The sequence below is a fragment of the Panulirus ornatus genome, chromosome 7 (genome assembly GCF_036320965.1).
Source record: "Panulirus ornatus isolate Po-2019 chromosome 7, ASM3632096v1, whole genome shotgun sequence".
In the NCBI taxonomy this organism is placed as follows: Eukaryota; Metazoa; Arthropoda; class Malacostraca; order Decapoda; family Palinuridae; genus Panulirus; species Panulirus ornatus.
Window position 1 is genome coordinate 40,794,239 of NC_092230.1, and position 25,775 is coordinate 40,820,013.

The 25,775-nt window shown below is 37.7% G+C and overlaps 2 protein-coding genes and 1 long non-coding RNA gene across 4 annotated transcripts in view; 2 read left to right on the plus strand and 1 right to left on the minus strand.

Annotated features, from left to right (window-relative positions):
• LOC139749552 (uncharacterized) overlaps window positions 1-3,843 on the plus strand; it is a 62,559-nt gene extending 58,716 nt beyond the window's left edge. Inside the window, exon 5 of the long non-coding RNA XR_011712990.1 lies at window positions 3,718-3,843. This is a non-coding gene — a long non-coding RNA (uncharacterized lncRNA). The remainder of the gene's footprint in view (window positions 1-3,717) is intronic.
• Tim8 (translocase of inner membrane 8) lies at window positions 2,450-7,588 on the minus strand. Its single transcript, XM_071663558.1, has 3 exons — window positions 7,252-7,588; window positions 4,223-4,326; window positions 2,450-3,220 (listed from the first exon to the last, which is right to left on the minus strand). Exons 1-3 carry the CDS (start codon window positions 7,409-7,411, stop codon window positions 3,047-3,049), a joined length of 438 nt encoding a protein of 145 aa, XP_071519659.1. The 5' UTR covers window positions 7,412-7,588; the 3' UTR covers window positions 2,450-3,046.
• A 2,700-nt stretch (window positions 7,589-10,288) lies between these two features.
• Window positions 10,289-25,775, plus strand: part of LOC139749553 (uncharacterized) — a 46,833-nt gene continuing 31,346 nt past the window's right edge. The window contains exons 1-4 of one of the 2 annotated variants that reach the window (XM_071663561.1): window positions 10,318-10,456; window positions 10,582-10,891; window positions 21,026-21,132; window positions 21,646-21,823. In XM_071663561.1, the coding sequence (XP_071519662.1) occupies window positions 10,596-10,891; window positions 21,026-21,132; window positions 21,646-21,823 (581 nt within the window). In that variant the 5' untranslated portion in view covers window positions 10,318-10,456; window positions 10,582-10,595. Of the gene's footprint in view, window positions 10,892-21,025; window positions 21,133-21,645; window positions 21,824-25,775 lie in introns of both variants that reach the window. The other variant, XM_071663560.1, reaches the window with a different exon arrangement.

Below are 25,775 nucleotides of genomic sequence, written 5' to 3' on the forward strand. Positions count from 1 at the left end.
GGTTCCATCCGCTGACAGATCCACTCCCAGATATCTAAAACACTTCACTTCCTCCAGCCTCTCACCATTCAAACTCACCTCCCAACTGACTTGACCCTCAACCCTACTGTACCTAATAACCTTGCTCTTATTGACATTTACTCTTAACTTTCTTCTTCCACACACTTTACCAAACTCCGTCACCAGCTTCTGCAGTTTCTCACATGAATCCGCCACCAGCGCTGTATCATCAGCGAACAACAACTGACTCACTTCCCAAGCTCTCTCATCCCCAACAGACTTCATACTTGCCCCTCTTTCCAAAACTCTTGCATTTACCTCCCTAACAACCCCATCCATAAACAAATTAAACAACCATGGAGACATCACACACCCCTGCCGCAAACCTACATTCACTGAGAACCAATCACTTTCCTCTCTTCCTACACGTACACATGCCTTACATCCTCGATAAAAACTTTTCACTGCTTCTAACAACTTGCCTCCCACACCATATATTCTTAATACCTTCCACAGAGCATCTCTATCAACTCTATCATATGCCTTCTCCAGATCCATAGCTACAGAGACATAATCAGGCCGAGAAATCTATCAGAAATTACCAAAGCCTTGTGTTTGAGAGACCTGAGGTGGCTGACTTTTTCCTCTTGAGCTAAGAAAGATACCTTGCTTTAAAGTTTTTAAACTGGAAACCAAAGTGATGATGATGCAAAAATCTTGAATCATGAGGTTAACCATATTTTCCTTTATTTGGTCATTATATATTTTAACTGATGATGTTTGGAACCATCAGCTGCTTGTGTGGAGATATCATTATCAGGCACTCTAAAGTTAATAGACACTAGATCTCTTAATTTTGCACTGTTTGATCAGGATTATTCAGTAACTTAGGATTCTGTTGATGTTGACAACAAAATTAAAGGTAGGTCAAAATCTCTGAGTTGTGATAATCTAATAATCATCAGAGAATTCAAGGTGCGAGAAAAATAATAAAAATGGGAACATCAGTGAAGGGGGCAAATGGGTAAGTGGTAATAGGCAGTGATGAGGTGAAAGTTGTTAAATGTGTTTGATGATGGGATGGCAGATGTAGGGTATTTGGTTTAGGGAGGTATGCAAAGTGAGAGTTTCATAGAAAGTGGTTTGGTGAAAGCCTTGCATTAGATGAAATCGGCTTGTTCGGACTATTAGTGTATGTATGGTTCATGGTGAGGTGTCTGAGGATTGGTAGAATGCAATTATAGTGCCACTGTGTAAAGGCAAGAGGAAAAGAGGTAAGTTTTCAAATTACAGGGGTATAAGTTTATCAGGTTTATTAAGTGTACTAGTAAGTTGTATGGAAGAGTTGTAACTGAGAGGGTGTTGGCATTATGTTATGTTAGCCAAGATGGCACAGGCAGCTGAGGCCTTACTCAAACCCATCCCATTAATGCTTTCCTCGCTCATTCTCTCCATATGTCCAAACTATTTCAATACACCCATTGTATCGACCAACACCTACCTAGAGGTGGATGAACTGCTGGGTTAACTGTGCCACAACCCTGATTCGAACCTATGTGCTCGACCCTAGGTGGCCCATGAATGCGTCATAGTCAGGAACGCTAACTGCTATACACACTAAGTGGTTTCATGGGTGATACAAGTATTTTCCATGATGACCATCATCTGTCTATATTGCTACAATACTTAGAGATGAAACTTGCACACAGGTTTGATTTGCACGAGGCAACAGAGCATACATAAAAAATAAGGGTTGCTTCATGTATCCTTATGGAGGAAAGTAAAAGTGTGAATGGAAAGGGTTTTAAAGTGAAGTAAATGAAGGACTTTGTCAAACAAAGCTAAAAGAAGACAATGAAAGGCAGAGAAATGGAAAAATACCAATATTTGAAGGATAATGTAGAGAAGAGACCATGTTAACAAATTCAGTGTTGTGCTGCTGTGTAAATAGGGCAAAAGACAAGAATTATTAATGGGTGAAAAGGCAAGCCCTTTTTCCATGGGTAACTGTTACCAATCTATTTTTACCTAAAACCAATTTAAGTAATCCTTCTAATAAAAGATTCTAATTTTAAAAAATATTTAATGGGAAACCAGTACAGAAGTATTTGATAATAGAGGTATGCTTAAGTACATGTATAACATAACCTAAAAAGTAAAGTAAGTGGAAGTGTGGGAACACTTAACATACAAGAGTGAGTAGTGTCGATTGGGTTTTGAAAGATACAAGTTTGAAGAATGAAATGTGTTATGATCTCGGCATTGTGAGGAAGTTATACGTAAGCCACCTTGCTGTGTCATGAGAAATACCATGTGACATACTGGTTGTCTTAATAGTGGTTTGGAGCCAGTGAAGCAAAAGATCTATATTTAAAAGGTCATAATCATTCATAGCTATCATACTAATTCAAGATGAGGATAATGTGAGGGGAGATGGATAATCTTATTTCAGTTTTTTCTTTAATATACTACATTCAACAATATACAGTTGTTCTGGCAATTAAAAGAATCTTGTGAAAAAAACATAAGAAAACTATGATATAAAAATCATGACACAATGCAGTAAAGATTTTTTTTTTTTTTTTACCTGTAAAAGCCTTTTCCATTGTATCTAGGTGAATCCTGTTCTTTTTATGTCTTTAATGTTTTGCTGTAAAAACAACATTCATTTGTAACAATAATTCCATGCATAAATGGTGCAACAAACACAGCTTAAAAGACAAAGCATTAACTCCTCACAGTCAAAACAATTCTGTACAATACATACAGCTTTTCCATTGAAAAAAATCAGATGACAATAATACACTGGGCAGAATGTATCAAAGATATGAAATCACCAAATAAGGTTTCATGGTGGTAAAGAATCCTGCTTTATATTCATATCCTTAAACCATATAAAGCAGTTATAATAAATACTGCAGCAATTACTTTATGGCTGATTGATGTAATTAAAAAAAAGTAAAAGTATAAAACATGTACACTATTTGAAAGTCATATCATACTATGACAAATATTTACATATATGCACTATAAAAATTTCATACTTTCACATCATGCCACCCGATTTTGAGAGAAGCTGTGCAAAGCGATTTGTGATGAAGAGAGAGGTATCAATAAAGCGGTCTACACAATTAGCAATGCAGGTCTCAGTACGAGAGTCAAGCTTATTGCCTGGGGTCCCGACACACGTCTCCCAGCATATATCATTCATCTTGTGTATCTGGAAAGAAACAAAAATTTTTTTCATGCATATATAAATCTATAACTACAATAAACCCTCAATTTAATGGACTAATAGGAGGAAGGGGGTCCATCAGTGCCAAAAGTCCAATATATCAAATGTAAACTATGGGGCATTTTTTAATACAATATACAGTAATACAATATACAGTTCACACTCTTTCTTTTAACTCTCGATCACTTGAAGCCATTTCAAATTGTAAAGATTGCAAAATTATTTACAAAATAAAGTCACATTGTATAGATGATGTTCAGAGGAGGGTGAATGTTTTGGGAATTAAATGTATGAGGACCACTGTGTGAGGTGGTTTGATTAAGTAATAAAACCAGTCAAGATATTGCTTACTAAATCCGATTCCCTCTGACAAAACTTTTTAATACTTGTCACCTTCAAAATCACTTTAATGAATATATTCATGTGTCTATCATGTTTATTCATTTTTCTTGCCATTAATGGTTCATTCTTTCTCTTTACAGAATGTTATCCCACATCCAACTACATCCACCATGATTTAATTCAGATCATGTAAAGCTAATTTTGGATGGGTTATTTTGGTTGGCCACATATTCACCGGTTCAAAAAACTAAACCCACATAAAGTAAGGGACACTATATGTATTTTTCTTCTTTTTCAACAGTTTATGTCACTATGTCACTGTGAAGTTATGATCCATGCAATTACAAATTTTCATTAAGGGAATAATCAAAATTACCCTTAATCTTCATCCTTTTGTTAGTGTCCTCTTTCCAGTCTATACAATCTACTAGTTATCCATCCAATCTACAACCCCCTAAACTCATTCTTGTCATGCCTTTTTTTATATCACACTACCTTCCTATGCCCTTTAACTATCCTATCAGATCCAGTTCGGATATTAAATCACATTTGAAAAAGAAAAGAAAAGGTGTACTTCAGCCTCTTAAACCTAAATTTTTTTTTTTACGGTAATATATCTACTTTTCCTCTGCTATGCACACTTACCATAGATTGCATTTGTGCCTTTTGTTGCTCCATCATGAGAAAAGACTGCAGCTCTGCATCCTTCCCACCACCAGTGCTGCTAGTGGTACTGCCAGTATCAAGACCTGTAGTTTTAAATGCAATGTTATCCATGACTGTGTGAAGACAGACAATTGCTTAGCAAATGACCAGCAAAAGATAAGAAAAATTAGTCAAGTACATCACAAACAGATTATCAGACTGACCTATCAAGTACCAGCCTTTGCTGAGTTACATCAACAGTGTAACAAGTCTTACATAATTTCAAAATATGATGATTAATTTACCTATCAAAATTAATTGTCCTGCATCCATGTATCCTAACACTATGCCTTAAAACAGGTGCAACCTCAGAGCTCCAGCATTTGGTGATAAATGCTGATGATATGACAAAACAAACTAAAGTAACTGGCACTCGCATATCTGTCTTTTTATTCATACTTCATTGCCGTTTCCAGTGTTAGCAAGGTAGTGCCAAGAAACAGAGAAAGATAGACACCCACTCACAACACATATATATATACATATTCGTACCTGGTTGCCATCATCCAAAGCCACCCCACCCCACAGGAACAGCACAAATGCATGAAAAAGATATTATAAACAGTTTCCTCTACTCTATCTATTCATCTATATTTGTTTTCTGCAATTATACCAAGACCAATTTCTAAGAAAGAGTCAGGGATTTACTAACCAAACAGTTCTTACAGTATATCTTGCAGCAAACAGCTACATCTGATTTAGCTTCTGAGTTGTAATATATGAGGTTTTGGTTAAGTAAACTTTTAAACATTCTTGTTTCATAGCCAAAACTCAGGTGATTTTTGAAGTAATGCTGAAGATATTCTTTGTTTAAAGTTTACACAAGAACTTGGCATAAATAGCAAACTCTTCAGATTGGCTTCTAATTCACCAAAAAATGAAAATGAAAAGCATTTATTCATCAAAACTTATCAAAAACTTATTCACTGCCTTCTTGTCGAAAAACACCAGCCAAGAATGAATACCTGAACCAAAGAATATCTTTAACAATACCCATCAATATCTAATGAGCGAATGCCCTCGTGCTATGCATAAGAATATTCACATACCATATCACTTGGGAACTCACTTCTGTTCTAGTTGATACATACTGTCAAAGGTGGTATTGACTTATTACTTTCACTATAAACACATTTTCTGCATTGGTCTTACCACAAATATCCCTATAATTCAAGGCCTTTCCAATTTTGTGGGGACTTCACCTTGCAGTACTAGCAGGTGCTAATGATAAAACACCTCACTCTACATCAACTCCACAGAGTGTAAGAAATCCATTGGTACTGCACATGTACTACTCTCATGAAAATCTATCAATATGAACTTCTGTTTTCCATTAACTTACCATTGGCAATTACACAGTAAAAAAAATTCTCGGGAACTGAAGGCGACAGTCAAGCAAGGTTTCCATTGTTTCTGTTGATTTGTACAGCTATTTCAATTGTATCACCAATCATCAGAGCCCTCCTCACTATCACTACTAAAAAAAGGGAGTCCTCTGATATCCATTTCATCTAAATTGTTAAGTTACTCCTGTTTTTGCTCCCAAACTAGACCTTCAACTTCTTTTGGTAAAGTGGATAAATCCAAAAATAAAATGGCAACAGGGAAGGAAACACTTATCAAAAATAACATAATCAGAATATTCAAATCACAGTGAATAAATCGATGAAAAATCATCTAATGGCACTGAATTTTTCTGTACCATCAGCAACACTTCTTTACTGCTGCTGCAGGAAAAGAACAGATTCTAGTGCTCCATGAAATCTCATCCTTTTGTTGCTGCCATAACTTCAATGAAAATAAGAGAGGTTTAGCAGTTTACAACCATCGACTGAGATTTCGAGGAGCAATTTGGTCCATTAGACTGAGAGCATGGCCTGAAGGACTTAAACCAAGGCCAAGGAAAATTTTTGTTGGGAGAGTATAAACACAAGGACTTGAGCCAAAGCCAACTGTAATCTTCAACTTCTTTTGTCTCGTACTGCATACACCACGGTGTTCTGAGGTTAACATTTGCAAATGGTGTGATCCTGGAGAAAATAAAGACAAAAAATTGTCTGGTTATGAGAACAAGAATTTGGTAAAGTACCAGTGTAAAGCCACCACTAGAATAATTAAAACACTATGGTGAAACTTATTTGAATGGGTACCCTATAGTTATAGTATACAAGATTTAGATAGGGGAAACATGAGTTGCACCATTGTTATTCTTATCCCGCAATAATGTATATGTAATACAAAGTAGGGTTATGATTTTAAAGGAATATATGGGGTTAAAGTTCTATTGTTGTTGTAGCCACAGCTGTAATTTTTTCATAGATTAAAGGGGGAGATAACTTCCAATATTCACTTTAGATCATTTCTGCATGTTAAAGGTAATCTTTTATCCATGTGGCGTCACATATATGACTGAACACTAAAGTGTGCTACATTAGATGGGACTTAAAATTATTTGTTAACATTATTTGAAATAGTGGATTAGCTGATTAGCATTATGTCATAAGTCGTATAATTTTTTGTCTTCGGTGTCATAAGTGTGTGGTACATGTCTAGATCCTTATCAAGCCCTGCAATGCTGCAATACACTTACTACACTTTTGTGTGAACATAATCCAATTAGGTACAAACATAAACTACAAACAGAATGAAGCGCTAAATAAATCCGAACAAAAAAACCAGGTGGATGTTTAGCCTTGATTGTCAACAGGACAATCAGTTTCAATTGTCCTCACACACACACATAGTTTAACAATTTCCCCTCTAATTCAAACCACTGCCCACTCTGTGAGTACCTAACCTTCCCATAAATATAAATATAAATAAATCTTCTCACTCACTCACTCAATGTAGTCATTAAGGTGTATGGCATTCACCATTCAAGCTTTACAACAATATTCATGGCTCCTTTCAGTAATGCTACTTTACCCAATAAATAACATGCCAGTAATCATTCAGAGGTCAGTCATTACCTGTACTCGGTGAAGTGAAAGAGGTATCGCTGAAGGAAGACGACCCCGTGTCGAAGCTGGACGAGAATCCCGGGTCGGAGGAGAAGGTGGAATCGTAATGGCTGCTAAAGGTGTCGTCGGACTTCGACTCCGAGGAACTGTCGCCGAATAACCAGCCCATCCTCGGCCACAGATGATGCTGATGGTCTTCTTATCTAATACTACTACTAAAGATTAGTGATAAAAGCCCCCACGTTTAGAGGCTCCGGTCTTGGTGTGACTCTTGTTTACAGCAACAGGGCCAGTGCTGATAGGGAGAGGCGACTCTCAGGCTACGTTACCTGTGTTGCGTAATATACTACTGGCAATGAGACTTTAGTAATATTTTTACTCAAGAGATGGCGGTAAAATTCGATTAAATCGTATGTTTATAATTAATTGTCCCAAAAGCATGTGATGTAGGGAGTTGAAGATATATGTAGATTAAAGCTCTCCATGAAGAAACTCTAACTACAAGATATTATGGTATGTGAACCGTTGCGAAACTGTAATTATGGAAATCAGACACCAGCAGGCATTCCTTATCAGTGGTGTTATGCGGGGTAAATTTCCACACTTGACAAACCTCTCACACAGAGATTGATTTTTCACTAAAGTAGAAAAAAATCAAGATAGGGAACATCAAGTGTAAAACTCCCTCGATGTTCAGTAATGATAGATAATAACACACACGGTGTTGGAGATAAAGCTATCATGGAAGTATATGGCTTGTTAATAGAAGGCTTAGAAAGGTACAGAGGCACCATTGCTTTGTAGCTGAAAGATATGAAGTAGGTGCCACCCATTTTTATTTTCATGTTGTATGATTCGCCGTAGGCTGGTATGATAGTAGTATTTCATTCCCAGGATTGATGTTAACGAGAAAGGCCAATTTCTCTCAAATTCTTGACTTTCTCCAATCTGATCTCAAAGTGCCCAAAAGAAAGTGTGTACATAAGACCTCCAGTTACAAAAACATTAACATAAGGAAATGAAAAGGTCTGTGGGGTCTGGATGTGGATAGGGAGCTGTAGTTTCGGTGCATTACAGATGACAGCTAGAGACTGAGTGTGAGTGAATACGGCCGTTCTTCGCCTGTTCCTGGCGCTATTTCACTAACGAGGGAAATGGCGATCAAATATGAAAAAGTATGAACAAAATATGTATTAAACATGACCCACCCTGAGCCCGCTTGATCAATACGTTTCATTGGCCCCATGTATATTTGAGACACACACCCTCCCGAATTTCGAACCATGGCGTAATGTATGACCTGACAGGCCTCCGTGGTGTAGTCGTTAGTGTTACTGACCATGAATCAGCACGGGGCAGCCCAGGGTTGGACCAGCATGAGTTCGAATCCTTGGCGTGGCAAGTCGGCCTATACCCAACACATATAATCATTCTCCCTTCAAAAATGGTCGATATATACATACCTGGCTTGAGGTAAGGTGTATATATATATATATATATATATATATATATATATATATATATATATATATATATATATATAGAGAGAGAGAGAGAGAGAGAGAGAGAGAGAGAGAGAGAGAGAGAGAGTGTAGACAAGGTAAAGATATGGGGTTACATAGGTATAAATTCTCTCTCTCTCTCTCTCTCTCTCTCTCTCTATATATATATATATATATATATATATATATATATATATATATATATATATATATATATATATATATATATATATGAGTGTAGACAAGGTAAAGATATGGGGCTACATATGTGTAAATCTCTCTCTCCCCTTAACACACAAAGAGCCTTTTACACTTCGCCTTGAATATGACCCTCGCAGATTAGAATGGACGGGTCAGACAGCAAACCTGGTTTGAGGATCACAAATAACAAAAAAAAAAAAAAGAAGATATTGTTCACTATCTTGCCCGAATGTGGGGGATACATGCCGGATTTTGTTGTGGAAGAGGAGAGGAGGATAACCCTTCCTCACCCGACTACATATGATTATCATCAATTTGTACTCGGCAATTCATTCTGTAAAGCAAATTGGAAAAAGGCAATAAGTTATGAAGGACGCTCTTTTTTTTTTCTTTTTTTTTCTGAGAGGACTGGTAGGGCCGCACGAAACCGGTCTTAGGAGGGTTTATGGCCTTCGGGTTCGGTGCCCAAGTGAGCTGTGGTCGACAAGTCACTTCTGTGTCCTTGTGAATAAAAGAACCGGAGAAATAAAGAGTGTGATGAGTGTCAAACTCAGTTTACCAACACTGTGTATATACAGTGGTATAGCAAATTTAGTACCAGTTACTACGAGCCAATATATATATATATATATATATATATATATATATATATATATATATATATATATATATATATATATATATATATATATATATATATACATAGATTACATGATACCATTGTGGAATAGATATTGTATAACCAAAGCTTGATTTTGCCTCAAAATCTTTACTTGCTGACATTAATAGGCATCAAATAAAAGTAATGATAATCTAATTTGTGAAGGCCCCTAAAGCTTGAAGAACCCATAGACATCTGCCTCTTTATTTTTCATCGAAAATACGGCTCTTCACCGTGAAATGTAAAAACAAAGAGACGCAAATATGTTGCTAGAAGTATTCCCAAAGAATCATTAATATCTGGCAAGTAACCGTTCTTGCTACTGTTAAATTTTGCAGACAATGGATTTCACTTGCATTCACTAGATGTCTTCATAATTCTGATTGTCCATATTTGTCATTTTCAAACCTAAAATATTAACGCCTAAGTAATTTACATGAATACTACACAAAATTTCTATAGTGTGGATAGCTCGTGCATCTAAATATGGTAAGATTACACCGAGGGATTTACGTGAGCCTAAAAACGCGATCATATGGAAAATCCATAAAGTATATAATTAGATTTTTTAATATCTACCTTATACTATCATAATCAGTTGCATTTGTCCTATTTTTGTGGGTCAAAAGTGATATAGAAAAATTGCGCAACGTGTTGTTCCTCTGGGAACCTGTACGCCATCTGGAGGTTGCCGATGAAGTTACGAACGTGAGGTAAACAATTTTGAACATGCTGGGGTATTATCACTCCATACGCTGTGGTTAATGAACATGTGCACATCGGAATATATACCAACGTTTCTAGGAGACTTCAAGGCTTCATTGGTCGAATATAACGTTGGCCACCTAAGGTCAGTTAAGCAAATAAGAGGTTGAGAAGATCTGACATTTGGATTTGGGAACTCTCGTCGGATTCTGTTTCAAACATTTCCTGTCATGAGCGGAAGTTTTTTAAGGCTTTAACTCCCCTGACCAGCGAAGGGGTGTGCCATGTTCCGCTCAGCCTGTGACTTCCTGGCCGGCAAGGCTGGTCTGGACGTTGGGGCTGACAACGCCAGTGATGAGGACTCCTCCAAGGAGAATTCTATAATCAATGGCCAAACACCAAGCCCTACCAAAGGCACTCCGGTGTCTGCCGGGGCTCCCTGGGGCCACACCCTCACCCCCAAGACAGGTGGACAGGTACAACAAGCTCAGGGGAAACCGTCGCAACAACGACTCGTTCTCAATAACTCGACGACCTCTGCCTCACCCCCTAAGCAAAATGTTCCCTGGAGCGACTTAAGGTAAGGTGACAATGGTCTCTAATTTATCGCTTTAGGTGCACGTTGAATTAATGCTCAGGTGCCAGTTTAAGATCGAGTAGAGGAATTGTAGAAGAAACTCATGGTATTGAAATGATTATATTTTATAAGGAAGGATCTAGTGTGGGAGCATGTTTTTAGAGTAGGATTAAATATCCAGTGATTATAAATGTGGTATTGGGTAGGGCTATGGTGTAGAAGAATGTAGGATTAAAATAAATGAAATACAGTCCTTCTGGAAATTCTATTACATATGAAAACATTGCTTAACATCCCGAAGCAACCTAAATTGGTAATTTATCAGTTTAACTCCAGATTATTATTTGCTTTGAATGTTAGGGGCTTCTGCGGTGTAGTGGTTTGTGTCGTTGACTGTAATTTGACACTTAGGGCCCATATGGGTGTGAATCCTGGGTGCTGGAGTTCACACAGCTGCTCATCGTTCCCTCGGGCTGGTCGTTCTGAGAGAAAATCGTGCTGAAAAGTCTCCTTTGGTAAGGCTGTATCATTGTCAGTTAATGAAATAGAGTACGGTCTCATCAGAGAACTGGTTTCAAAGGCTATGACAATCAAGGAGAGTAAGGGGTTGATTAGAATGAAAGTAGATAAAAAACATATGATTTCAGAAGAGTCTTTGAAAATTACTCCAAACTTCACCTAGGGGCCAAGGTATGCCATAATTTTCAGTGTTTTACTCGAAAAATTCCTGCAGTATTGTTATCTTTGACCTTTAGCCACCTTGCGGAGGGTGTTTGTGTGCTGTGACAGGCTTGTATGGGAGCAGATGCACACAGCTCCCAACCCCATCAACAATTGAATGTAAGTGCCAGACTAAAAGTAATTTCTCTGGTGCTTGTAAACTACATATACCCACCCATTGTGTGTTCGCTTTCACGCCAAGCACATGCGACCATTTTTAGAGAATGTTCTGTGTGGCAGGACACAGAGAAGGAAAATGGCATTTATGTAGAATGATGATATTGAAAATTTAGGTACATCTTGGTTAGAAGGCAAAGTTATGGGAAGTTTTCATAGATTTTGTTGATTTCTAGAAGTGTTTCACTACCTTTTACATAAAATTTACATTTATTGAATACATTTATGGACCTCTGTGATGCAGTGGTTAGCGTTGCTATGACGCATTCATGGGCAGCCAGGGGTTATTTGGGGTGTTAGTGTGATTGGTGGAATTGAAGTATTTTAGATACCTGGGAGTGGACATAGCAATGAATGGAACAACGGAAGCAGAAGTGAGTCATAGGGTAGGGGAATGGGTGTAAGTCCTGGGTGCACTGACAAATGTGTGGAAAGAGAGAATGTTATTTGGGAGGGCAAAAAACGTGTTTTTGAAGGAATAGTAGTCCTAACAGTATTATATTGATTTAGGGCTTGAGCTATTAATTAAGGCTGTGTGAAGGAGGGTGAATGTTTTGGAAGTAAAGTTTTTGAGAACGAAAGGTTGTGTAAGGTGGTTTGATTAAGTAATGAAAGGGAAAGTTTAACAGATGTGTGGTAAGAAAGAGAATTTGGTTAAGAGAACAGAATAGGATGTGCTGAGATGGATTGGACTTTTGGGGAGAATGAGTGAGGAAAGGTTAACAAAGAGAATATATTTGTCAGAAGTGGAGGGAGCAACGAGAATGTTAAGACCAAATTGGAAATGGAAGGATGGAGTGAAAAACATTTTGAGTGATCAGGGTTTGAAAATGCAGGAAAGTAAAAGGCATGCACATGATAGATGGAATTGGAACAGTGTGGTATACCGGGGTCGACGTGCTGTTGGTGGACTATACCAGGGCATGTGAAGCGTCTGGGGTAAACCATGGAAAAGTCTTTGGGGACTGTTGACAGGTAGAGAATGGATGTAAACGAGTGTTTTTTCTCTTCCTGATGCTGCCTTCCTGATGTGGGGAATGGTGACCGGATATTAACAATAAAGATTAGAGCTGAACCAACTCTAATGAATCTCTTGATTTGTTGTTTTGTTGAAGTCGATGTTAGATTGTTGTACATTAAAACCCTGCTGATTACCAAAAACATAAGAGGACTGTGTTAAAAAAAGTATGAGCACTTTTGAACCTCATATATGCAGTAAACATATACCAATGAGAAGAAAAAACAAAAGGTCTAGAGTAGAATGAGATGAAAGAGCCACTTACAGTAGGCAGAAAAGAATTACAGGCCTTTTAAGAAAGTCACAGCCCATCCAGCAAGGGCAAGAAATTCTGGTAAATGAACTGATGGACATAAACGTGAAACTCGGAATATTATGCAAAACGGAAGGAAAGAGAGGAAAGCACTTATGGTGAAATAATGAAATACATTTACATAAAACAAATTGAGGTCAACAAACTTCTCTGTCCCTTAAGAACAGATGACAATACTTTTACAGATAAAGGCCAAATGAGTCTGATTCATAAAAAGCAATATGAATCTATTCAGTGAGCTAAAAACCATCTTTAAAGGTAAATGGTCCAACCAGCTTCCTAATCAGTAATCCCCCAGTGATACACATAACAAGTACCACCACCTCACCACAGGATTTCAAGAGAGCCTATGAGTATATGCCTAGACTTCTGGAACTTTCCATAAAGAAATGTAAAAAACATCTTGCAGGAATGCAGAATATTCTCTAGAAAAAAGACTAAATTCTTGCATCATCCATTTGAGTTTGAAGTTGACACACACCTCCCCACACCACAAAGGGGGAAGCAAAGCTATTTCAACAAACTTCGGACTGATAGCACTCTCATTGCATATTATTGAATTCTTCAAGAGAGTCCTAAGAGCATAGTGACTGACTTTTTGGAGGTAGGCAACATACTTAATCCAAGCATAGTTTGATTTCAGGGCAGGAAGTTCTTGCTTCTCCCAACTGCTTGTTCATTGTAAAATTGCAGATTCCCTGGAGAACAAAGAAAATGCTGATGTGATATACACAGTCTTTGCAAAAGCATTTGATAGAAGTGACCATGTTGTTGCAGCACATTAAACAAATGATAGGAATAACTGGGAAAATCAGAAGATCGTTACTGTAAACAACTTTTTGATTATCAAATAACAGCACTTTTTGAACCAGGCCATTCCCAGTGCTTGGTAAATACATGGTGAAGTCTATGGGGATCTTTAACCCCGACAGCCATGGTTCAGCTCAAGTTTTTAGGTTGGGTCGTTGGTCGGCTTAGTTGTAGGAAGCCACAGCTTGCAGGCCTACATACTTCCCCACCCACATCCTGGTTGGTCTGGTACACTTTGTTGTTACTTCTTCAGTGCACCTTTGAATTTCGCTTTTGTGTATCCCATGGGGTTTCTAATGATAACAGGCAAGAAGCTGAAGAATTCTGTGCCCTGGATGTTTTGTGTTTTCTTCTCTTTGTGTATATCACACCTTTGGATTTCATTGGTAACAGATTGCAAAGTTTTTAATGCCTGTCATGCCAGAAGAATATTATTTTGAAACCAAGATAAGAATCATGCCTTTCAGTGCTCTCCTGGTATAGATGATTACCTCTCTCATCTGTGCTGTATTGTATAGCTTCAGAGATTTCAGCCATTCCTGGTAATTTATTTCCTTTGCCACATTAGATTAACTATTGGTATGCCTCTGCAGTAGAAAGGACAATGCTCCAAGGGAGTGTAATTGCTCTTTTCCTATTCCTCAGTCTTGTGTCTGACATTGATGTGATCGTGACTCACTGTTTCATACCATCCTCTGAATGAGTATGAAAACTTCATCAGTAGAGGACATTGAAAAGCTACAGATAGGTGTAAATAAAACCTTCCTTAGAGCCAGTGGGATAAGTTTCAACTTTAGGGTTAAATGAAGAAAGGAAGAACAGAGTACAACCAGAAGGAGACATGCTGTCATATCTCAGTTGAATGCGCAGACACTAACATAACTCAATTGAAGATTGTGAAAGACCTTAGAGCAATAATGTTTGATATTACCTTCTGGGAACATAAAAAAGAAACAGTTGCCTTTTCCAGGAGGATGGTGGGATGGATCTTGCATACTTTTAAGACAGTGGAGGAAAAACCAGTGATAACACCTAAAAGTACAAGATGAACCTCTTTAATCTGGCTACCTTAGGATCTGGCCATTGCCACATTACAGAAAATGTTGGGAAACAGAAATTCACTCCCAAGGGAACCCCCTATGTAGACATATTCCTAACCCCTAGTCTTGTCAGCTCATTCCACATACATATTCATTAGCATTGTACACTTGTTCTGGGACTAAGTTTTCTGCTGCTACTAACTGTGCAAATTCTTCCACAGACTTTGTCACTGCTTTTTTACGAGTAGTTAATGTAATGAACAACCATAGGTTGGTAGTTGGCTTTGGTCGACTCTTGTTACTATTGTTGTTTTATTGTTATCATCAAGGCAGCCAGCCTGCGCTGCATCAGTCCAGACAGGCAGCTGGCTTGTACACTCTCTCTTGCCCTTTACGTATTGCTGCTGGTTGTTTGGTAGAGAATTGGAGTTTTTATCGATTCTTTTAATACAACCGTATACTATAAGCTTCCGTGTCAGCACAACACTTTTCTCTGTACACTATGTGCTAAAATTCCATTTCTCATCTGTAACTTGACATAGTCTAGCTGTAGTTCTCTATGAAAAACTTTGGCCTGCTCCTTAAGCATCTCCCCAGAAATGCTTACATATTCATTGGTATGGAGCTTAAGTCACTTTACAAGTGCACTTTCTAATTCTGTACTTCTGGCACCTTTCTTAGTTTTCCAAAAAATTTAACTTTTCTGGCTTTCAATTTCAGCAAAAAACTGAATGTAAGAAATTAAGAGGACTATTAATAAGCTCAGCTGCAGTGTAAACAAATTTTGGAGCCTCAGCGCTGCTAACAGTGCCACCCTGGTGGCAGATGAACAAATTAATGGCAGCAAATTCAGAACATGCTGGACCACAGAGTAGCGGATTAAAGAGGTACAACCTGTACTATTTTCACATGGATTGGGCATTGCTGTACGTTAACATCTAATCAGGTTAAGCAAAGTTGCTGAATACAAATTGTTCAGGGCTCTTTCATGGCCCATAGTGATGTGGTAAAGGACCTGAATTACAAGGGACAGGTGAAATCACCACAACTATACGAGTTTAGACAGGGAGATATATCCATTTAATTTTGGAAGTCCATGGAAGGTATTGTTCCTAACTTACACTCAGGAATAATTTTCTACTGGCATTGCAGGCATGGAAGACTCTAAAGTGATATTTGTAAAATCAGAAGATGCTTTATATACAAAGAGAGAAGACACCCTAAATGTTTGAGGCCAAGGACTTTACAGCAAATTTCATATAACAATCAGAAACAGTATGGTATGCACAGGAGATTAAGAAGGTTCTGAAAAAAGGCTGTGGAGACTACATGGGTCAGTGGGTCACAGCCCCCAACAACTTTGTCAGCCAATGAATCAACTCAGCAGCCTGGAACCATCTCAGGTTGTGGAGGTAGAAGATTATTTTAGGTATGTTTTAAGGTCCCATAGGTTAAAAAAGTGTACTTTATGCTACTTTCTTATTGGCTATGATGACTTTTTCCATTATGAAATAAAGAGGTTTTTCTTTGCTTTCCTTGCATTACTTTTTTGTGGATTATTGGCCGTGTAGAAGAAAAGCTTTTGGAATTACTTAGATCCCTGCAATTATTTGTTCTGATGTGCTTAAACAGGATTATTTAGAGTCAGTGCAAAATTATGCTGTCCAGCTTGAGTCATCAAAGGAGAGCTCATGCCCATGGCCATGTTTTGTTCCTATTAGTTTTCACGTGATAACCTAGTCAATTTTCCATTGAAATCTTTTGTTAGTGTGTCATTGTCATTCGTGTTTCGAGTATTCTTCCTTATTAACAGTTTCTGAGGTTTTATGATAATCATATTTTCTTTTTAGAATGATAATCATATTTTCTTTTTAAACTGTTGGATTGAAGGAATGATTTTATGAAAATTTATATTGGAAGAAGTCATCTTTTACATGTTCATCTGCAGGTGACATGTCCTCTTTCAAGAATTTGAATAATTTCTAGAAAGATGGCTAGTTATTGTCCTGGCTGCTGGTTCATCATTTTTGATTTACAGAATCAGTTATCACCATTGATTGTGGTCTCCTGTTTTTATTTCCCTCAGCACATAATCTAATGAAGCAGATGGTAGTGTTTGCATGTTCTTAGAACACTATTATGAATGAATGGTACAGACTTGCTGTGAGAGATCCGCCACCATTAAAGTTGTTGTTTGATGATGTTAACATAGATTAGTTTTCCAACACCAGAAAAGAGACTAGATCAAGAGGGCACATCTGGAAGCTGGGCGAGGGAAGTGTGTGGAGATCCATGCGGAAGCACTTCTTCAGCAACAGGGTGGTGGACCTTTGGGACAAGCTAAGCGAAGAACAAGTGCAGGCGGCTACCATTGAAAAATTTGAGGAGATATATGACAGTAAAACAGGAATAAGAGTTAGGGTGCCGTGAATACAAAGCTCCCCCAGTATGCAAAAATAGGTAATGACATGTAGGTGATAAGAAGGTAAATGATATCTTTTTTTTCTTTGGTTGGTTCTGGGAGGTGAAGCCATTGGCTAGGTTATGCTGAGTTCTACTAGGTTTAGGGGTATTGGGGTTGGACTCCTCTGCTTGGGGATTAGGTACGGCTGATTGGTTTAATTATTTTAATCCCACATTTTCCCCATACTTCAAAACTCCTCACTTTCAGTCTCTCCTTCTTCATTTGTGGATCAATCAACTTGCTCTAAAAAGTAAAGTTGTCGCAGTCATCAGTATTCCCACCTCTCATGGGTGTGAAGTTTGAAAATTGAATATTTTCATCAAAGATGAAACTGAAACATTTCCCGTATGCTTGATTGTTTTTCAAGTGTAGGTTAGAAATATCTTTTCATATCTGAATGGAGGTTTGTGGGGATGTCGATGATCACAACATCTCTGTAGGAGTATTTGATTAATCCTCAAACAAAGTGGCACAAGGAAAGTAAATGATCAGCACATTGTTGCACTTATCTAGAAATGGACAGATTTTTAACAGCAGTATAAAAGTTATCGAATTTTTTAAGTGTTTATTGTGCCATCAGACAGTATTTTTTTTCTTTTCTTTTTCATTAAGCCATTAAGTATCACTTACTTGCCTTTGGTTTGCCTACCGCTCTCGTAACCTTCGTACTTTTAACTCACTTCAACAACCAGAATTCTTGCCCTGAGCCTGTAACATCATATTCCCATCAAGCTGAGGTCTACTATTAGGAAACTTGAAGATACACCATAGGGGAATGGTTGAACTCTTAAATAGATGGTGGGTAGATTGAAGCCAGATGAAGCCTTCATATTTTCCCATTTTAAAGGATCGGGAGCACATTATTACCCACTCAACTCATGTTCTAGGCTTGTCATGTGACTTTCCTAACAGCATAGATCTTTTTTCTGCCTCTAATCCTTTGCACTGTAGCAGCATCATCTCAACCCCAGTTGGTTTATCTGACCACTCTATTGTATATGTGTCTTATTAACTGCACATCCTTCTTCAGCTACCCCATCTAATTGTAAATATTGGTACAGTACTTTAACCCTTAAACTGCACAGGTGAAATTTGTAGCTACCTTCCTGTACTTAGAAACCTAGTATCCATAAAGTTTTTGATTATTTATTGATTTGATTATATTCTCCAAGCATACTGTCAAGAAATGTTATTTTGTAAGTAGAACAAACAAAAGAAATGAAATAAGGTCGATACATTTTTAAGTGGCATTGACTGCTCGTACAGTTCCACTGCTGAGGGAATTGAAAGTAAGGCATTGTAACAGTTGTGTATTTCTTTTTATGTTTTGTAATGGTGTTCCAGGACACAGCTGTTATAAAGAATTTTTTCTCTCCAATTTTTAGTATTAACCCATATTCATTCCCAGGAAAATTGTGTGCACTGACAAAATAGATTTGACATAAGATATGTTTCTTGCACCGTTTCTTCTTTTATAGTGTAACAAGGTATGAAAGAGTAATGTGACAGTTTTGTTCTTGCACTTATTAGAAGGTTGTCATTGCAGAAAATGGCTTGAGGCATAGACACAAAAAATTACTTCTCTGTTTACATTCATATTCAGCTCATTACTTGTATACTGTACTCTTGTTTAGATGACCACCTAGTCTCTTGGAGTGAGGGAGAAATGACATGCTTACTCACCCATAGTGATGCCAAACTACAATCTAAAATATGGTGGGAAAATTTAAATTGTCACTTGACAGGATTAGCAATGAATCATGCATTGCGAGTTGATGACCATAATAGTTTAAGGGTTAGTAGTGCTGACTGGACTGTTTGTGAAAATTCTTTTTCTTTATTTTCCTTTGATAGATTACTGTCTTTAGGTGATACATCTGTTTCTGCTGAGCTTAACATTCTGCTTACATATTTTGTATTATTCCCTTCTTGGCTGAATTTCCACTGGAGCAGTCCTATTGAGAATATACCATATTCCTTTTTCTTCTCTTCTGCAGCATTTCTAATCTCTCTTGTCCACCATGTATTGCCCTTTTTACTCGTGTATCTCATTATGATATTAATGGTTTTGTCTTTATGTTTCCTTCAGTGATTTGCACATTACTAGATGACAAGTTCCTCATGGAAGTGGCAGTTTCCTTCAACAAGCATATTTAGACTTCTGTGAGTCTTGAAATCTTTGTTGCTCTTACCACAATTTGCCAGTCCAGCCAGAGAAATTCCCAGTGCATATTATCCACCAACTTCGGATGTAAAGCGGTTTTCTTAGTTATCAGCCTCCCCTTCCTTCATCTGACTGTATCCAACTTTTGTGTCTGTAAATATTACTTTTCTCAGTGTTTTTCTCTTGTCAGTAATGACTGCCTGATCTCTTATGTGATGATTTATTTTTGTCCTCACTTAACTCATTCCCCTTGTCGTTCCCATTGTATTATCACCCTCTGGCTTCCTTCCTTTGTATATACAATTCTTGTGTCATCCATTACACTAGGCAATCAAGACCTGGTTTGCAGTGATTTCAAGTTCTTGTTTTCCTCTCACTAAAAGAGTGAGGGAATTTGGGTTTGAGATCGTTTCCTTGTACTATACATTGGTGTCAGAGGCCCTCTACCCACTCAGCTTCATATCTTACCAAGTTGCCTTCATACCGCTAAGCTCATTGAGGCTGCAGGGGGCAGAGATCTCTTGGCCTGTGTAATTACCTCATCCTTGCTTTTCTCATACACCTTATATGGATTTTTTTCTGGTATTTTGTTCAGATTTCTCCTCCATGTTGTCATTTGGTCTTTTACCCTTACAACTTGGTCTCTGACCAGGTTGCTGTCACACTAATATACTCATTTTGGCTACTAGGTGCTGAGATATCTTGGCCTGTGTAATTCTCTCATCCTTGCTTTTCCTGCACTCTGTATAGATTTTTCAAGCATTTTTTTCAAATTTTTCTCTGTACTGTCTATTGTGCTTTTGAAGGCAGCAAGCAGTTCATTAAACAGTTTTGGGCCCTGTATGTTTACATTGTTTCTCTAATTGAACTTATTGCACCTTTTGATATGTGGTAATATTTTACAAATCCATGCCTATCATGCTAGTAGGGAACTATTTTTGAGTTAATTGGGAACTATGCCTTTCAGTGTTTTCTAAGTGTGAATTATGATATACTTCTTCAGAAACTACAGTCTTAGTGTTTTCAGTCATTTCCATTACCAGTAGTTCATATCCTTGACACTGTCATTGTGGGCTTTAAGAGGACTGCACGCTTTCTAACTTTTAACTCTGCACTTTTGCCCATCCTGAAAGGTGACATTCGCACACAACAATATTTTGTTGAGGAGAGTATGTTATTAGTGCTTTGAAGAATGCCATCATTTGTTTTATGCCTCATGTTTTGAAGGCCCATAAAATCTAATCTGCCATCATTTTTGAAGAGGCTTTGTTTTCTGTTATGTCTGCTGAAATTAAGGTCATTAGACATTATTACCTTAAGATTTACCTGCTGATGATTATTTACATGCTCATTGGAGAAATATGATAATTGAGTATGAAGATTTTGTATCAGTATCTAATATCTGTATTTTGTGTTTTTGTTTCATTTCAGTTTTGCTGCAGAGGTGGTTAGCCCTGGCTTTGCCAGCCGAGTTGTGAGAGAAGCTCACAACCACAACACACGGAGCCCTGTTGAGAGTAGAAGACAATATCCAACTGGTTAGTTCTTGTCCTTTTTTTTTTAGGTAGCAACAGATTATACCAGATCTTAGTAAGAAGTCATGTATTGTGCTTTTTCATGTTGATTTGACCATTGTAACTGTGTCAGTATTTTGATATATGATGAATATTTATTGGTAATAATTGCAATGGAGGTACTGAGGAATTATAGATAGGATGAAAGGAGAAAACATTTTAGTTTCATGAAAACTGCAGTGTTCAATTTAGTTTGCAGTCTAAAGGTGGGATGTTACTGGATATTGTGATGTAACATTGCATTGTACATGGTAATAGAAGAAAGTACTATGAAATTTTGACATATTGATGTTGGACTTGTGAAATATTTTTGAAATTCAGGTGAAGGAGTTGTTATGGTGGGCTGCATTTTTGTGACTACAAGCCTTTTAATGATATCTGAATGAAGATTTTAAAGTTATGCCCATAGTTTCTCTTTGCATATTACTAATCCTAGTATAGCTGACCATATGATTTTTTTTTTTTTTTTTTACACAGCTCAGGAGAGATATGTAAGAGCTGGGGTGCTGCCTAATGTCCGTTTAGGTGGTCGCACAAAAGCAGTTTTAACCCCTCGGAGAACTCCTACTTCACCACTTCTTCCCTTAGGTCGTTCTTCATCATCCACATTTTCCTCGTCTCTGTCCTCAGATTTTCTCACATCTTCAACACCAAGGTAAATTCATTATACCTCATTCATGCTATACAGTTTTTTAATATTTTTTGGATATTTATTATTTTAGATTTCTTGTAATTTGCATAACAGTGTTTAATACACTATATGTTTCTTCATACTATTCGCCATTTCCCGCGATAGCGAGGTAGCGTTAAGAACAGAGGACTGGGCCTTTGAGGGAATATCCTCACCTGGCCCCCTTCTCTGTTCCTTCTTTTGGAAAATTAAAAAAAACGAGAGGGGAGGATTTCCAGCCCCCCGCTCCCTTCCCTTTTAGTCGCCTTCTACGACACGCAGGGAATACATGGGAAGTATTCTTTCTCCCCTATCCCCAGGGATATGTTTCTACATAGGGGAAATCCTTAATGACTATGATTATCCTAAGCCACACAATTGTCGATAAGAATGTACTAAATCATGAATTTTACATGAATGCTTTATAACACTTGTTTGATTTACATCACTTGTAATTTAAGAATGTGTCAATAGTGTTAACTAGATTAACGATGGTTGATGTAGATTTTACAGTTTGTTCTAACAGTGAAATATGCTGTATATAGCTTGCTGTGAGAAAGTATTGGTGAATGTAGATATCGGCCTATTGACCAAAAGGAAAATTGATAGAGAGGCTTACATTGAAATTGTTTGGTTTAGATTTTTGAGAGCTGTTCTGGCAGCCTGGATATGATTCTCTTAAAAGAATGTGCTACTTGGCCTGTTTTTTCTTTTTTGTTTCCATGAATATTTATGATAATCCAGAGTGCATCTTTAATTGTTATTGTGCTTCCTAGGGTTACAATAGGCTTGTTGTGAAATGCTCAAATGGCCTTCTTAATTTTTTTTTTTCCCCTAATCAGATTAGTCTTCAGGCACAGAGTCTGAGGTGATTGCCTCCTCTGGCTCCTCTTGGTCTATAGTTTCCTTATCACTAAGTGTCCTAAAACTAGACTTTCTACATCGTAAGTAAATAGTAGTTCAGTATTTTGTCTGAAAAATATTATGCTCAATGACTGGATGAAGGTAGTAATTGCTCTGCTGTATGGTATAAAGGAAAAGGGAGTAAGAGTGATTTAAGAATTATAGAAGGAAAAGTATCTTTAGCATATTTTAAAAGCATTGTGTGATGGTATAATTTTTATTATTGATGCTAAATTATCATTGATATAATTTTTGTTATTTTATTACTTTTTTTAGGAGCAATTGTCAAATTTGATGCCAGATTTGCTGAGTAGATAGTAGCATTGCATCTTATGAGACCTCAGACCAGGGAACCGTGCTGCACACATTCTACTGCCACAAAGTGTTTCAAAATACAAAATGTTCATTAAGAAGATATATATATTTTTTTTTTTTTTTTTTTTTTTTTTATACCTCGTCGCTGTCTCCCGCGTTTGCGAGGTAGCGCAAGGAGTAAGTCATGTCAAGGATCTTCACACTAAAGCAGTCCATTTCACTGATCCTGATTGGAACACAAACTCAAAGATGTGATGAATAAAACCCCTTTGTGGTGCTCTCGGGGCCTCTCAGTCAGCATGAAAGCAACTGCAAGACCAGAACCATCGCTTTTGCGCTAACTGCTGGTAAACAGCAACCCGGAATTATTCCCTGAAACAACGCTTGGAAGGAGGCAGAAGTGATATTGTGACAGTGATTGTGTCAGCGTCGCGTCGCCTCGCCGCAGTGTATCGAGACAGACTTCCCCAGAACTTTTTAAAGGGGAAGTAAATGTTTATAGTTGTGTTACTGGAGTGATAGTTTTCATGCATGGTGTTTTGACAAGAAAATAGTGAAGTTGGAGAAAAATGTAGCTTAGACACTGAAGCTTATTGATTCAGTGGTGAAATTGATGAGAACTGCTATTGACGTTTGTGTGAATAAATTGTACATTTCCTTTTCCATAGCCAGAGGTTGAACCATTATGTGACGTTCATTTTTTCATTCATTTCAAGCTAAAAGTTTGTTTTCTAAATTGTTTCTTACATTTTTCATATGTATATATATGTATGTGTGTGTGTGTGTGTATGTGCGTATGTGTGTGTATGTGTGTGTGTGTGTGTGTGTGTGTGTATATATATATGTATATTATCCCTGGGGATAGGGGTGAAAGAATACTTCCCACGTATTCCTCGCGTGTCGTAGAAAGAAGATATATATCGGGGCCTGAACATGCAGGAGGGTGAAAGGAGGGCAAGGAATAGAGTGAATTGGAGCGATGTGGTATACAGGGTTTGACGTGCTGTCAGTGGATTGAATCAAGGCATGTGAAGCGTCTGGGGTAAACCATGGAAAGCTGTGTAGGTATGTATATTTGCGTGTGTGGACGTGTGTATGTACATGTGTATGGGGGGGGGGGGTTGGGCCATTTCTTTCGTCTGTTTCCTTGCGCTACCTCGCAAACGCGGGAGACAGCGACAAAGTATAAAAAAAAAAAAAAAAAAAATATATATATATATATATATATATATATATATATATATATATATATATGCATTAGAAAATAAGGATGAAAGAATGCTTAGGAAGGTAGTTCATGATGCATGAAAAACAAAAACAAAAAAGTGGCAAAAGGGGAAGTGGTAACAGTTAGTGATGAAGTGAGGAGGAGATGGAGTGAGTAATTTTAAGGCTGTTGAATATGATAAGAGGATGGTAGATGTAGGGTATTTGGGTTTGGTTGGTATGTGATTTGACAGTCACGGAGAGTGCTTTCATGAGAAGAGGTGGTGAAAGCCTCATGTAAGGTGAAATGTGGTAAGGTGGCTTGAGTGGTACTGCAGTTGAATTTCTTGAGAAAGGTGGTGACTGTGTTGTTGATTGGTTGGTTATTTAGGATTTTCACTGTATTTATTGATCATGATGAAGTGCCTGAGGAATGGCAGAATGCATGGATAGAGCCATTGTTTGAAGGAAAGGGGGATAAAGATGACTGTTCGAGCTGCTGAGGTAATAGTTTGTTGAGCATACCTCAAGTTTCATTAGAGTAGGGATCTAGAGGTTGAAGGCATATAGAGACCATCAGATTAGGAAAGAACAGTGTAGCTTTAGAAGTGGTGGAGGATGGTGGGTCAGGTGTTTGCTTTGAAGAATTGTTGGAGAAATACTTAGAGAAATTTATGGATTTTTATGTGGCTTTAATGGATCTGGTGTAAGCATATGATAGGGTTGATAGAGATGTCTTGTGGAAGGTTTTAAGAATATATGGTGTGGGCAGTAAGCTGCTAGAAGCTGTGAAAAGTTTTCATTTAGGGTGTAGGGCATATGTACAAGTAGGAGAGGACAGTGAATGGTTCCGAGTGAAAGCTGGTCTGCAGCAGGGGTGTATGTTGTCACCATGGCTGTTAATATGTTTCTTGCATGGGGAGGGAGGTGAATGTGAGTTTTGTAATGATGGGCGAGTATGCCATCTGGAAGGGATAGATAGGCCTGGGAAGTGAATCAGCTGTCATTTGCTGATGATACTACACTGGTGGCAGATTAGAGTGAGAAACTGAAGAATTGGTGACTGAGTTTAGAAGATTGCGTGAAAGGAAGAAATTGAGAGTAAATGTGAATAAAATCAAGGTTATTAGGTCTAGCATGGTTGAGGGAAAAACTAATTGGAGTGTGAATGTTAATAGACAAAAATTGGAGGAATTAAAGTTTTTTAGAGACCTAGTAGTGGACATGGCAGTGATTGGGCGCATGGAGGTGAAAGTGAGTTATAGGGTGGGTGAGGGGGTGAAGGATCTGGGAGCACTTTAGATTGTGTAGAAAGAGATTGTTATCTGGGAGGGCAAAAATAGTTATTATATGGATGGGAGGCATTGGATATAGATGAGGCTGTGTGGAGGAGGGTGGATGTATTGGAATGTAAATGTTTGAAAACATAATGTAGTATGAGGTGGTTCGATTGAGTTTTAAAAGGGTAATGCAGCCTTTCATTGTCTGTTCTTGATGTTGTCTCGCTACTGCA

Bases quoted from the DNA above. Each gene is read 5' to 3' on its own strand.
- Tim8 (XM_071663558.1), bottom strand. From the start codon at position 7,411: ATGGGCTGGTTATTCGGCGACAGTTCCTCGGAGTCGAAGTCCGACGAC. The intron at 4,327-7,251 runs GTAATGACTGAC...TTAAAACTACAG, and splicing joins TTTCACTTCACCGAGTACAG to GTCTTGATACTGGCAGTACC. The intron at 3,221-4,222 runs GTAAGTGTGCAT...GTTTCTTTCCAG, and splicing joins AGGCACAAATGCAATCTATG to ATACACAAGATGAATGATAT.